This window comes from Notamacropus eugenii, chromosome 2, assembly GCF_028372415.1.
Source record: "Notamacropus eugenii isolate mMacEug1 chromosome 2, mMacEug1.pri_v2, whole genome shotgun sequence".
Classification (NCBI taxonomy): Eukaryota; Metazoa; Chordata; class Mammalia; order Diprotodontia; family Macropodidae; genus Notamacropus; species Notamacropus eugenii.
In genome coordinates this window covers 386,899,340-386,914,484 of record NC_092873.1, presented here as the reverse complement: position 1 = coordinate 386,914,484, position 15,145 = coordinate 386,899,340, and the positions used below count along the sequence as shown (strand labels likewise).

At 37.0% G+C, this 15,145-nt stretch overlaps 1 protein-coding gene and 1 long non-coding RNA gene across 9 annotated transcripts in view; one reads left to right on the top strand and one right to left on the bottom strand.

Moving 5' to 3' along the window:
- Positions 1–15,145, top strand: part of LOC140529057 (uncharacterized) — a 94,161-nt gene that overhangs the window by 50,172 nt on the left and 28,844 nt on the right. For 2 of the 4 annotated variants that reach the window (XR_011975404.1, XR_011975403.1), the window contains exons 2-4: positions 8–75; positions 725–786; positions 1,152–1,282. This is a non-coding gene — a long non-coding RNA (uncharacterized lncRNA). Of the gene's footprint in view, positions 1–7; positions 76–724; positions 787–1,151; positions 2,076–15,145 lie in introns of those variants that run through there. The other 2 variants (XR_011975402.1, XR_011975401.1) reach the window with 1 other exon arrangement.
- The window catches only part of TTC13 (tetratricopeptide repeat domain 13), an 82,471-nt gene continuing 71,708 nt past the window's right edge, over positions 4,383–15,145 (bottom strand). For 4 of the 5 annotated variants that reach the window (XM_072647454.1, XM_072647455.1, XM_072647456.1 and 1 more), the window contains 5 exons: positions 10,796–10,931; positions 9,504–9,583; positions 7,282–7,360; positions 7,050–7,129; positions 4,383–5,324 (listed from right to left, as the gene is read on the bottom strand). In XM_072647454.1, coding sequence (XP_072503555.1) covers positions 5,210–5,324; positions 7,050–7,129; positions 7,282–7,360; positions 9,504–9,583; positions 10,796–10,931 — 490 coding nt within the window. In that variant the 3' untranslated portion in view covers positions 4,383–5,209. Of the gene's footprint in view, positions 5,325–7,049; positions 7,130–7,281; positions 7,361–9,503; positions 9,584–10,795; positions 10,932–15,145 lie in introns of those variants that run through there. The other variant, XR_011975400.1, reaches the window with a different exon arrangement.

Genomic DNA, 15,145 nt, shown 5'->3' with positions numbered 1-15,145 from the left:
GTTTCAGTCTCCACAACCACCACTTACAGCTCGCAAACTGGCTCTAGACAGGGGGTCAAGGGGCCTACCCCTCAGGTGAGTACTTTTACCTTCTGATAGAGGTGATCAGTGACTTCCCGAAAGGAGACAACTCTAGTATCCTGCTTTTTTTCATTTTCATAACAAAACAGGAAGAAATTGGGTTTTTAGGCAATTAAACTGCATCATTTAATGTTCAAAGGGGAAATGTGTTCAGCATGGGTGTAGATATTCCACCCATGAGAGTATTTGGTATTAACGTACCCACATTTGCCAACTTATCTCCAGTCAACAAGTGAACTGCCTAGTAAATCTGGAGTTCAGACTATTACCTGACTTTAGTGGCTTATGTCTACCTTAGGCTTTCTTTTGCTTCTCATGTGCCACTGTCTTAAATTTTGTCTTATCTGTGTATGCCACATACCTTGAATAGGCTAAGTTCCCCAAGGGCAGGGGAAGAGCTTAACAAGGTTTGGTTGAATTGGCTGTAGAGAGTAAGTATAGCTGACACAAATTGAATGGTTAGACTGACAAGTTACAAGGGGATCAACTAGATCCAGAATCCCAAGGCTCCCTAAAGGACCTTATTATGCCTTTGCAAAACTAAGGCTAATCAATCAATCAACAAGAACTAATTAAGTACCTCTATACTAGGTGTTGGGGATACATGTATTTCTTGACTTGATTTCATGGGTTATTTCTCTAGGCTACGGCCTGCTCGTCAGAATGACCCTAGAGGCCAGACCTGTGAGTGCAGGAAGAGCTGAGGTGAGTTATTTCTACTCAGAAGCAGGGTAGTAGGATGACCAGTAACTACTTTTTCAATTTAATCTTCAGGGATTGTAATAATAGATGTTTTCCTACATGCCAACTGTATTAGCTAATCTTCTGCAAGAGAATCTAACCAGAATTCAAGGCTTTGATTAGCTTTTTTCCCCTACTAAATTATTTTTCCTTCATAATATTAGATTGTACAGAAGGGCCAAAGAGTTTCTCATACTGTTTATTCTGGGTGCCTGATTTTGTTTTGAAACACCCAAGTAAACCAGTCTAAGTAGACTGACAGATGATGATGACACTTACCTCTTTCTGTACGAGATTCCTTATTCTTCACTAAATCTTTTCATTTGTAGAAGATGGATTTCTAGAGAAGAAAATACTACAGGAGACCACCCAGAACCAGGATCATCTAAGATGAAGGAACCATATTCTGCTTTTCTGCTCTATCCGAAAGAACCAAGTGTTTGTGCAGGCTAAGCAAAGGGTAATTGTCCCCAGGGGGTAACATAACGTAGATATATCCACTGTTCTCAATAGGTTGATGGTAGAGTCCAGGCAGACCACTTCCCTTGACCTGGTCCAGGTTCAAAGAGCACACCTGTCCCTGCTTTAACTCCCACCTTCTCATTCTTCCCTTTCCCTGAATGCTTGCCCAAACTGTTCTAATTACCTTTTCTATTTTTGATCCTGACTCTGCCATCCCATAGTTTAGCGCCTACTGGGGGGTATATATGGTGGTTTGCAAACCTCATGCTTGGGGCAGAAGCTGATTGCCTTCGGGGGTCAGGAAGGAATTTTTCCCACCATCCACACAAAATTGGCCTAATGTGTGATGGAGGTTTTTCGCCTTCCTCCAATGCATCAGGAACCAGCTATTAGCTGGAACATTCTGTTTAGATGTTTGCTGTGCAAAACTTTGCCCCCTTTACAAGAGTTTACTGGCAACTAGGGGATGCTTGGGGCCCTTATTTAAAAGATTGTATTTGAACACAAGGGTATTCTCCCATTTTTTCCCTTCAAGTTAAGATCGTTTTGATCTTGGGTGGCGAATATGCCAAATTTGATATGCCAATGGGAACTGTAGGACAAACTTTTCCAGGAATATTCCTGCAACTGGGTTGAAATCAGAGTTAGTTCCATGAGTTGAATACCCAGCATATTCTGAACATGTTCAGAAGGGTCTCCAGCAATGATGCACAACCACTGTGTAAACAGAATGGGGGAATAAATGATATATTTCTATTTTTTCAAAATAGAAAAAAAATGTTACAAAAACATTTCTGGTATTTGAATTTTTATTTCTTGTTTCGGAATCTGTGGTCTGAAAGGCAGCCAGTGGTACAAATGGTGATCCACAAGTCATCTACTTTAATCTATCCCTAGAAGTATGCCTGTCATGATGTTGTGGACAGTTATGTTTTCATGTCACCTTTGTAGCTATTTCATGCCCTAAGGAATGACTTTCAAGCAATATATACAAGGCAAAACACCAAAGTGAACAAACATAAGAAAGCTTTAAGTTTCCTTTAGTTTGGATGGTATTGTTTTGTTCTGTTTTGATTTTTAAAAAATGAAGATCCAAGTTAGAAGCACCTTCTGCCAGAAACTGCTGAAGGAATTCAGTCTTTCGGCAGCTAATATTGCATATTAATGACCCCTGCAACCTTTCTTTTTGCTACATTGGGCATCCAAAGCAAAGTAAAAACATTTTTATTTGAGGTAATAAACAAAAGTTTGAACTGGGAGAAATGTGGGGCTCACATGGGGGAGAGTATGCTACAGAATGAGTGAATTACCATTTGGGGAAGGCACAGGTACAAGAATAGGTGAGACACAGCCTAGCACACACCTGAATTAATAACTAGAAAGCCAAGGCATCAATGCCACACAACACATTTCAACGTGGATTGCTAAGTGTGCCAGAATCTACTACCTCTTGTCTTCTGGCATGGCATTGGTTGTAAGAGCCTACTCATATTCCTTAATTATGATCAATTCGGATATAAAATTTCTATACTAGGTACCATCCATATTTGGAAGATATGTACCAACTTTATTGTCCTGGTCTTATGTCTCCAGTAAATTTTTTTTTTTTTTGCAAGACTGAACCAAATCTGAAACTCACTACTCCATACACTGTAGCCCTGAGACCCTTTCCTCCCTTTGACTGTAGAGGGTGGACATTGGAGAGCTCCTCCCAGATTTTTCATTTAAGGAAGGGGTCTAAGGCAGCCCCCTCATCTTCCACTTGGTTACAAGTCTAAAGTACCATACCTTTCCCACTTCTCTCTTCACTTTCTTTTTATGTGTTGTCTTCTCCCATTAGACTGTGGGCTCCTTGAGGACTGGGACTATGTTTTGACTTTCTCTGCATCCCTTAATGCTTAGTACAGCATCTAGCATATAGTAGGTGCTTAATAGATGATTACTGACTGACTAAAACCTTTCATTCCAAGGTCTCCTGAAGAAGTGCTGCAACATTCATAGTCTCTTGATAGCACAGGAAAATAGGGTAAAATTAAAAGCCATTCTTCATATGGTAGTTAAAACTTTTAAATTGCTGGATTTAATCCCACATTTCACAGAAGTGCATAATTTGAGAGTTGGAAGAAACCACAGTGGTTTACCTAGCCTATATATCTAGATCTATAAATATGTGTGTATATGTGTGTACACACATACATACCTCTATATACATATGTGTATATATACATACATTACACATGCACAGCACATACATTTTACACACACACACACACACACAACACACTTCAGGCCCTTTCTCTAATATAGTAATATAAGTTAGATTTACTTACCTCCTCCATATGAAACTTTCTCAGTTTTTCAAAAGAATAAAAATTTGCCATTTGGGAAATTCCTTACATGTTCAAAAATAAAAGTTGCCTTAGTTGCCCTGACCTCCTTTAAACTTCTCTGCTTGGCATTCAGTCTTCCACTAACTTCCAAATGTACCCTCAACGTAGCATCATCAGAACCTAATTTCCAATGATTCCCTTACACACAGCATGCCCTTTTCTCTCTCCTCCCCACACAAACTCACTCTTTGCCAGCTTTCTAAAGCCTTTGTGAATGCTGTTTTCCTCCTCTGGAATGTTGTCTTCCAGTCTGCTCCACTTGTCTTTGACCATCTCCCAAACTCACTTCCTTTGAGAACTTTTTCCAGAAAAAAAACTAGCCCACTCTGATCATTCCTTCATCCCGAGTCCCTTCAGAAAAGATGGCTTCTTTGAAGGATGTTAATTTATATTCACTTGTGTATACAAAAAAGCATACATTCCCCTTGTATGTTGTTTTGCTGATGTTTTAAATTGTTTGCCCCCTTTAACAAACTAGTCACATGGAATAAAAGCTTTCACCACGATTCCTTTTTTCCATTACATAATAGTCAGTCTCCAAGGTTGGCTTTCCACCAAGAAGGATAGTGTTTTTTTATAAACACCTCTCATTTGAATCACCTGTGTGCTATACAAATGCAAGTCATTCCTATGTGTGTTTTTGGTGTATGTTAAGCATTTGAGAAAATAGTCAAGGTTCTAAAACACGGTCACAAAAGTCAAAGAAAATGAATTTCAAATGGTAACCTTTTAATTAACCAGAGTTTCATTGTTTTCATGTCATCCTCCCCAACCCGAAAATGGAAAGCAGATTTTGTAAAATCAGTGGTAGTTTTAAGTTTTGAATTTTCATACACTGCTACCTGAAATAGCAACCAGTTAATACAACACACAACACACACAATCCAGTACCCAAAATTGGTGATGTATGGTAGGTTTTTCAACAAAAGAAAAAAAAAAAGCACAGTTCAGCAGTTCAGTGTTCTAGAACACTAGCTGACAACTGTATCACCAAAATCTTCTGTGTGTGCTGTGGCATCCATCAATGGACTCATAACGCTTTCACCAATCAAAAACATTTGAGACCTTGAATATGAAGTAGGATTTTATATGAGTTGAAAAAGACAATCCTATCAGAAAGTTGATAAAGGGAAATATTCCTTGGAGGAGGAAAAACCCCCACAGTTATATAAGGAATAAAATCACCTGTTTATTCATGGCTATTTAATTACTAATTTTTGGTCTCTAAAAGTAAATGTATATACTGTTTTGCTACAGGGAAGCAGTGTATGGCTATTATTAATGAAAAGCAATAGGCCATTGGCCAATACATTTTTTTCCCTCCCAGACTTTTAGGCCCACCCACAAAACTCTCATGATTTTGTTTAAGTCTGGAAAAGTAAAGAAAATGCTTTCAAGTATTCAGTTCCTATCAAAAAACTGGTATCAAAAGTAATAAAGGACCTAATTTCTTCATAATTTTACTTTTCAAAAAAATAACTTAAGAGAAGCAAGAGGTCCCAGCCCTTTACTTTATAATAAATACTATAGAACAACTATAGTTTCTTAAAACACCGTGGAGAAGAGTCTGTGTTTAGCACCTCAATCATGGTTCTTAATGTTGGAAATGTCTCTGATACTGATGGAAGACTCTTGTATGAAGGAGAAATACTGAAAGAGAAAAAGAAAACATGAAGACAACACAATTTACCTAAAAGAATACAACTTTTATTCTCACTACATATGTAATCATTCATTCCCTAACATATACATATCAATCAACTGGGTAAGGACAGAAATTATGAGAAAATAATCTTGTTCAATAGGTAGAAAAATAATCAGGATTCATTTATTCAGCAGGCATTTATTAAGCACCTACTATGTGTGAGGCATTGTGCTAATGTCAAATACTGAAAATACACAGACAAAATCAAACAGTACCTGCCCTCAAAGAGCTTCCATTCTATGGGGTAGGAAGGAGGTGGAGAATAACATATAAATAATTAAATATGTATACAAAGTAATTTATCGAGTAGGGTGAAGGGGATCAAGAAGCTTCCTGTAAGGAGGGTAGTACTTGAAATGAACCTTGCAAGGTTCAAATAACTAGTTGGGTTAGGAGTTTTTGCCAACAAATAAATGAACCTAATTTTCCTCCTTTATAAATTGAGTAGCTCTTCTTTAAAATGTAATTCTGAGGTAAGAGAGGTGGTTCAAAATTGTGTGACACAAGGAAATATAACTTCCAAGGCATATTTTTGAGAAATAACAAAATTTACAAAAGGTAGAGTCAACTGACTGAGTGAACCTAGAATAAGAGAAGGCACCTGACAGGACAAAGCATAATCATTTCAAATACTAAGTGTTGACTGCTGAGTTATATATATTTAGAGGAATACACGTCTGGAAGGCTATCTTGTACAACCCTTTCATTTTTCAAATGAGGAAAATGAGACCCATCGACGTTAAGGGACTTGCCAACGTCACACAGGTAATAATCATCCAAAGTGGGATTTGAATCCAGGTCCTGGAATACTAACAACCAACACTAACAACCTGAGTAAACAGCTCACTTTTGAACTGGCTTTTAAAAGAGAATACAAATTACTGAGCAATTATGAGGGTGGCTGCTTTGTCAAATAGATGTGAAAGCAAAATGTGTAGACAGATGGAATCTCAAGGGTAGGGAAGTAGAAGAAAAAGAATAGGGAGTTCAGACAGCATAATCTGCTTATATCTCTGCAGCTAAAGCAGGTCTCCATTTGACTTAATCTGGGACTGATTTAACCCTCTGATGTTTCTGAAAACAAGAGTCAAGAAACATCAGAGAAGTTGCAAATCCCCTCCCCCCACTTTCAATGGCAGAGTTCCTCGCCTACTGCTGACTATTTGTAATTCATTAATGAATAATAGTTACTGAGATATGTGTACTTCTGGCTGTATTACAATATAGACTTCTCAAAACTGAAACATGAAAAAGAGGAATTTAAATTAAATTTATTGTTTATACTTTCAACAACTTACAGGATAATGGCATCAAGGATTTCAGGTATTGAGTGACTTTTCTAATGACATAGAAATAAACATGATTATTTTGAAAATAGGTTGGAAAAAAGAAAGATCTGTTTTTGTTTTGTAAACAAATTTTGCTTCCAACAGTTAGTTCCATATTTATTTTTTTTATCCATTCTATTTCAATATGCCTACTCTTTTAATGGCCCAGTATGGCTACCAAAAAAAACCAAACCCTAAAAATTTAAAACATGAATGAAGCTCACTGGTCAATAATGACTCATATCATAAAAATTGCTTCTTTAAAGCTCTAGGAGTGTTAAAAAGACACTTGCTATGCCCATTCTGTAGCAATTTCCAGCTTTCCCCAAAACATTTATTTACCTTTGTAAGCTCATCCAGCTTTTGGCTATTTTGCTAAAGGCCTCTGATCCAGGAGCTGTCATGGCTTCAAAGTCAACTAACTAGAGTGGGAAAAAAATGGAATTTTAGCTTGTGGGGTTAAGTACTAAAGAAAACAGCTTGAAATCAATCGATGAACCTTGAAATAGGAAGAATTCACAAACTGAAATTTAACATACAATTGGCCAACTTTCAATCCCAAATTCCAACATACCTTTCCTTTGGGAATTTTTCCGGCTACTTCCTTCCCACTTGCCATCAACGCGCCCACAATCACAGAATAAGCTATTACACTATATGGACAAAAAGTATGAGTGATCAAGTTCCATTCCAAAGTTCACCATGCAGCTACCCTGACTTAAAGAGCTAACTTCCATAGCTATTTTAAACAATGTTTTGAATCTTAAGAATGACATTCACAGAAAGATAGAGAATTTTAGAGCTAGATAGGCCCTTGAAAGATCATCTAATCCCTGTACAATCCAATCGGTTTGTTTCAAACCTGAATAATCAAGAGTAATCAAAATCAAACAGATGGCACTAAACATTAAGGAATAATGCTTAATTATTTCTTTAGTCTTAGTCCTACTCCAACTTTACTTATAATGAAATAAGAAAAACCAAAGTTTTAGTCACTATATCTAATGTTAATAGTATTAATACAGTGTTATTAATAGTCCAATGGATCTACGATAGCATCAGTATGGATGCCTCCCCAACTATCCAGATCAAAACCCATCCATGTTTTCTAGTCCTCTGCATTAACAACTCAAATGCATTTGTCCCTTTTAGATTTATGAAAAACATTTATAACCATATTGGAGCCAAGTGTAAATATTATTTTCCCTTGTAGATGAGGAAACTTGAAACTCTGAAAGGTTACATGGCTTTCCCCAGTTCACGCAGCTGGGAATATCAAAGCTGGCATTTGAATCCAGAACTCTCAATTCCTAGTCTCAAGTCTGACAGAGACTGACTGTGTGACCCCCAAGTGTAATACAATCACTTAACATCTTGGTGATCTAGGCAAGATTGCAGAGAAGGTGCCAATCTGCTTAGTAGAAGGAGTTTAGTAGGAGTTTCCATACCAGAGACTACCCAGTGAAATCACAGATCCTGTTCCTATGTCTATGTCCTCTACAAAGTGCTACTCCAACACTTCATTATAGACCGTGGGTTCCCAAAGATTTTAATATGTGTCTATAGACTTATCTATAAATTATATAGAAAAAAAAATCCAGCTTTAAAACTTTGGCCACAACATCCCATGGGAGTTAAAAGCTGAACTCAGTCACAGCATGTGATAACCAGACTAGTTGTGAAAACTGACCATTAGAAAAGCTTATTATTTTATTTTTTTAAAGACTGGGTTTCCCTATCTTTTGCCCAGGCTAGAAGTTCAGAGGCTACTCCTACTCACAGGCCTGACTCCTCTACTAATTAACTGACTCAGGAGCCAAAACAACCTGCTTTTTCTGTTTCTGACCTCACTGGTTAGACAATTTGGTCCAGCTTTTCTCCTCAGGAGCTCACTGATTTAATGCTGAACTTAGTGGAGATATTAATCAGAACAGCCCAGCTCAGAACTCTCAAGCTCAAGAGATCCGACAACCCAGCTCAGCTGGGATTATAGGCATGAGATATATGTGGAGCAAAAGCTTCCTTCTTGATATAAGGTATCTGGATGCTTTACGTCTGTACTTTCTCCATACACTGATGAGGTTCATTAAATAAACAACAAACAGTCATTTTTCCAGGCTTTAAGCAAATAAGATATGCATGTGAAATATGCACAGCTAGTACAACAGAAACATTAGTTATTAATAAATAAACTATGTCAAGGCTAAAAACCAAATATCCCTAAGGGTCCAATTACGAAGAAAAGAAGGGAAAATGTGGGGCTGTTTATATTGCTAAGGAAATTAGCTTTATTACCTACCTGAGGATGGAGAACCTGCAGCTTCCAGGCCACAAGGCTCTAGGTCCTTAAGTGCGGTTCTTTGAATCCAAACCTCACAGAACAAATCCCCTTAATAAAAGGATTTCTTGTGTAAAACTTGGACTCAGCCAAAAAGCCACACCCAAGGACCTAGAAGACCACATATGGCCTCGAGCACTAATGATTCAAATTTCTCATGAATAATAATAATTCACAAATTTGCTTTTCAGAGAACTGAAGGTAGGCAGTTCATCTTTAGAATTCCTTCTTTGATTTTAGCAGATCTCTAGGTTTACTAATCTTCAAGCAAATTTGTATAAGTCCCATTTTTTAAAAACTGGACATTTTCTGATGATATGGTGTTTTTTGGGTACCAATTTAGTTGTACTTTGTGGGACAGTAAAGGAATACTGTTGGCTAATATTTAATTTTCTACTTGTACTCTAAGGCAGTTCATCCAAAGGGCACAGTTTTTATAATTACAGAATCCCACTGACCTGGATCCTCTGGAGAGTGGCATTAAGTTATAGAAGTAGTAAACTAAGGATAAAATTAGGTTGCAGACAGCATCGGCCTCCTGGGGAGGGAAACAGAAACCCACGAATATCAAATACTAAGCTGTAAAATAATTATCCATAAGGTGACAAGACACACATGAATTATTTCCATCAAGAAAAATGTTGACTTATTCCTCCCTACAAGGAATGAAACTGTCCAACTTTTCATCTTATCACATCCCTAGTAAATCCTAATGTGTAGGCCACACATTATCTTTCTTTCTCCTAGAGATACTGAATGATTTCCATCTTGAATGTTTTCCCTTTTCATAAAAGACAAGGTACACATGCAAACCTATAACTAAATGGTTCAAGAAATTTAGTTTAATGTGAAACGCTGGTAAGTTTTAAATCTTTTGCTACCATTACCTCATAAATCCTCATTATGACATCTTCAAACTGAAAAACTGATGTCAGAGAGAGGAAGTAATTTTCCTAGGGTCACAAAGTAAATCAGTGATGAGACTGAATTAGAATCTAGAGTAGGCAAAACAATCAAGGCTTAACTTTATTTAAAATAGGAAAGATCTGAAAAACACAAAGCACAGGCAACCTGAAGAGAACTCTCATTACTGTAAGCAAGTCAAAAACAAATACATCATCGTTAATTTAAAAAGTGGGATTTTATATAAATAATCAACATGAATCAATTTATGATAATTATTCACAGAAATCATAATGAGAGAAGAAAAATGACAGGGGAAGAGCTCGTACCATTTTCATTATAGAGCAGTTTCTCTTTTCTTTTTTGGAGGGGGGGGAAGGCAAGGCAATTGGGGTTAAGTGACTTGCCCAAGGTCACACAAGTTAGTAAGGGTCAAGTGTCTGAGGTTGGATTTGAATACTGGTTCTCCTGACTCCAGGGCCAGTGCTCTATCCTCTGCACCACCTACATGCCCACGCAGAGCAGTTCTAGCCAAACCAAAAGTATATCGTATTGCAATACCTTGCTTTAGCTGAATCATTCTGCTCCTAAAAATGGAAATCAATCATTTTGTTTCCTTTAACCAAAGTTACTAAGTTCTGGGTTTTTATAGTTTTGTGGTTGTTATGTTTATGTTTAAAAAATAGTGTCAGAAAAAGAATGTAGATATTATACAGAGTAATCCAAGATTATTACATGGATAGTATATGTTTTCATAGTGGAAAAATAATGTTAGCAGAGACATTTAAAAAAAAGATTTATATTAAGAGTTTAAACCCTTTGGGAGAAAGTGAAAATTATAACCTACCCCAAGTTCTGATGAGAGAATTAATACTTTTCCTTTAGTTGTGAGATCTTTATACAGTGCATCTATTTCAGCATGATACAACTGTGTTCTTTCTTCTGTGGTTTGAGTTTCCACAGAAAATAATATATTGCCAACTCTGCAAGCACAAGAATGAACAGAAATAATATGGGTTACACAACGTGTTCAGAGACTCAAATACTGAGGATAAGAACGGAAGCAAAACCCAGAAACTTTTCTTGATGTGGCAGGAAGACAAATAGCTAAATATTGGCCTATCTTCTCTTTCACTGCATTTAGTTCCTACATATAATTTCCAAGGATGCTGCTTTCATAAAATGCAACATGAAAGCCAACCTGCTTTGACTAGTTGTCTCTTAGCGTAGGTTAACAAAGGAGAACACAGCTCTACATCTTAAAGGCTGACTTAGAACTGCCAAAGAATATAATTCTGGAACCACTCTTTGACCGAGAGCTACCACTGTTATGGCTGAGTTATAGGTTCTGAAAAATTAGCCGATCAACAGTTAACAGGCATAAAGTCACTTACCATTTACCCAACAGTGAAACCAACAGTCCCTAGATCTTAGAGGAAATTACAAACTAGAATTTATGCACTTAGATCTTGTTCGGAGTCTTGCCCATTTGGAATATCTGATCCCAATGTAAGGAGAACTAACCCTGGAAATCTCTGATAGTTTGCCCAATTATAGTTTTAAGCTATGTAAGTATTATGTACTAAAATCTTTTGAGTACTCTGATAGTATCATATACGGTAGTCTTAGATAGATAGTTTACATATTAGGAGTAATTTTACTTAAAGGGGAATAAGCAGACTGACTCAATCAATGGACCAAGCAAATATATTCTTTCAACAAGGTACAAGAGATGAGGAGGTTGAATACAGGGCAAAATCTGACATGCACATTAGACTTTTGGGGAGGAAAATTCTTTTTAAACCTTAGAAAAAGATAAGACCCCATATCCTGAGCCCTTATAATGATTAAATACAAAATAAACACAAAGGAAAACAGTACTTACTGTTCCATAAGAAATGATGAGCAGGTGAACTCAAAAAAACCTTGCATGAATTGATGCTAAGTGAAGTGAGCAGAACCAGGAAAACATTGTACATGGTAACAGCAACATTGTGCAATGACCAGTGCTGACAGACTTATCTCTTCTCAGCAATGCAATGAACTAAAACAATTCTAAAAGACTCATGATAGAAAATGCTATCCACATTGAGATAAAGAACTATGGAGTCTGAATGTAGATTGAAGCATACTATTTTCTATCTTTTTAAAAAAATTTGGTTTTTTTTTTCTTTATAGTTTTTCCCTTTGGTTCTAATTCTTCTTTATAATATGACTAATGTGGAAATATGTTTATTATGACTGTACATGTATATAAGCCTTTATTAGACTGCATGCCATCCTGGGGAGGGGGAAAAACTTAAAACTCAAGATCTTATGAAAGTGAACGTTGAAAACTAAAGCTAAATAAATATTAAAAATAAAATTAAAAATGTTAACTTTACTAATAATAAAAGATGTAAATGAAAACAACTTTGAGAGGCACCATCTCATATGCATGAAATTAGCAAAAATAAATCAAAATGACAAACTCAATGATAGAGGGCCTGTTAGGAAATAAACACACTCATACATTACTGGTAAAATAACAAATTGGTATAGCCTTTTTCCAAAGAAGAGTTATAAAACGGATCACACCCACTAATCCCATTACTGGAAATACATACCAAGGACAAAATTAAACAGAAGAGTGCTATCCTTATAAAGATGTAGCTGAAAGGGACCTCAGAGATCACCCAAATGTCTCAGTTTTTAGAGAGGGAAATGAGGGGGCAGAAAATGAATTGCTCCAAGTTACTCAAATAGCCAAGTGAGGATTTGAACCCAGGTTTTCTGGCTCCAAATCTAGGATTCTTTCCATCATACCACAATGTATTAATAAGTGCAGTGTTCTTTCTTGTATACCATACCACCTCTTATTAGTAGCTGACCTAAAAAAATGAAACACCCTACATATCCAATAGTTAGAGAATGGACAACAGGTTGAACAAACAACGATCAATGCAATGGAGTAAATTTGCTATTAATGACAGATGAGAGCTTGAAAAGCTAGAATCAAATCAGGAATAATAATAAATAATAATAGCTAATATTTCTATGCACAGTAATTTAAGACTTACAATGCACTTTACATACATTATCATGTTTGATCTCTGGCTTATACGGCTGTGACAACCTGGGGAAGTCACTTAACTTCTCAATGCCCTAGAAAACTCTGTAGCTACTGTATGTAGAGCACATACTGTTCTGAATAAGTGGAGAGAATTTCTCATGGTGAGTTCCCTATATGTAACTGGTAATTACCAATGTAATTTTATGTGCCTTCCCCCAAAGTACAAGTCAAGAGAACAGTAAGAAATTAGATCAGACACAAAATAACGAAAAGACAAAAAAGAAAAACAAACTACCTGGAATAATATTGTTCATATTGCCACATGAATATACATGAAGAGACAATCAAAGATATTGGTTGGAGCAACTGATAGAGAAGGAATTAATCATTGCTCTGAGTTTCAGTGCTGCCATCTGTAAGATAGGGGTAGTACAAAGTACCTATCTCACAGAGTTGTTATGGTGCTAAGTAAAGCACATGAAAATTCCCAAAGAGGCAGGATCAGAGAGAAAAAAGAAAATACAAATTATATACAAGTGCCTTTTAAAAAATTATCCCTGGTATAATTCTAGAATGGATTAATAAGCTGATGGCTTGTGAGGATCTAGAACACCTATTACAAGCAACTAAATATAAGTCAGGTCAAACTAGCGTGACGTTCCATTTTCTGACATCGTTACTACGTTGGTAGGGGAATTTTGCCAAAGAGATAGTTTATCTGAACCTCAGCAAGGACAAAATCTCTAACGATTGACTTTGTGGACAAGATGGACAGATGGGGACTGGACGATGGTAGTTCTACCAAACTGTACCCAGTTGTATGGATAAAAAGTATCGGCTAAAGTAATTATGTAAGCCGTGGCAGAAATCTGGCCTTCACCATTACGTTCAAAAAACCTCATTCATGCTTATCAAATTCTCATGTCAACATTTTTTATGTATGTGTCCTACCTCCCCAACTAGACTCTAAGAGCTCAAGAAGAGGGATTCTTACTTTTTTACGTATCCCTGAATCTGCAGTGTCTACCATAACAGATGCTTAATAAATGCTGATGGGTGACAATAACATTTGTTTATGCAGCTTAGTAAGGCTGTGGGTGAGCTATGTAGCGCATACCAACGCTGCTTCCCTCATCTGATTTATGAAGACTTTTTTTTTTCTAATATACTTTGGACTTCATCATAAAGGAGCTTCACCCACAAAAGATTCATTTATTGGGTTATCACTGTATTTATTTAGGGATCCTATGCATGCAGGTCAAAACATTTCATAAAGTGGTATAAATTATCCACGTTACACTAGGGAAGCAAAGATAAAGTGACTAGTTCAAGATTACACAATGCTTTGTTTCCCTCTTGGGCCCAGCCCTGACTTTGGAACTTCAAAACCATGCCCATGTGGCTATCTTTTCTACAGAGCCTGGGGTCTCTTTGACCTGTCACATCCAACCACCCCAGGGCCTTCTCAACTTGGAATATCCTTCTATAAGACCAGACCTCTTCTCCCAATAGTGAGTTCCAAGCTTTAGAATACTGGCTGGCTGCCTTCATTCCCTTTCCCAGCTCTAATCCTGGCTCCAGGACTTCAAAATCCTGACGCAGGCCATGTCTTCATTAACCAGCCTCCCTCATTGTTGTGTGTCATATTCTCCCTATTGTAAGCTCTTAGAGGGCAGGGGCTGTCTTTCTTTTTACTTGCATTTGTATCCCCAGCATTTGGCACATAATAAACACTTGGTATGTGTTTGTCTCCCTCCCTCCCTCATGGCATACAAATTAAGATCAGAATTACTAAATGGGACCAACTGTGACTGTTGTTTAACTGACAACTGAACAAAACTGGCTTTGGAGTTGCCTAAAACATAATGATTAAATAAAAAACAGTAAGCACAGAAATGCTATACTTGACTTCCCTTGGACTTCCCCACCCTTTATTTTGCCCTCTCAATCCCCATGTTCCATTCCCAATCATTTGCCAATTACTTCTTCTGGCCCAAACTTGATTGCACTTGATTTTGCATCCTAAGTTCTTATCCCCATTTCAAGTAAGATTTGATTTCACAGTTCTGCTGGTCAACTCCTGAGAAGCTCTAATCTCCTCCTCCCTTTGCTCACATGCAGACACAATTATTTTCAACATTCATA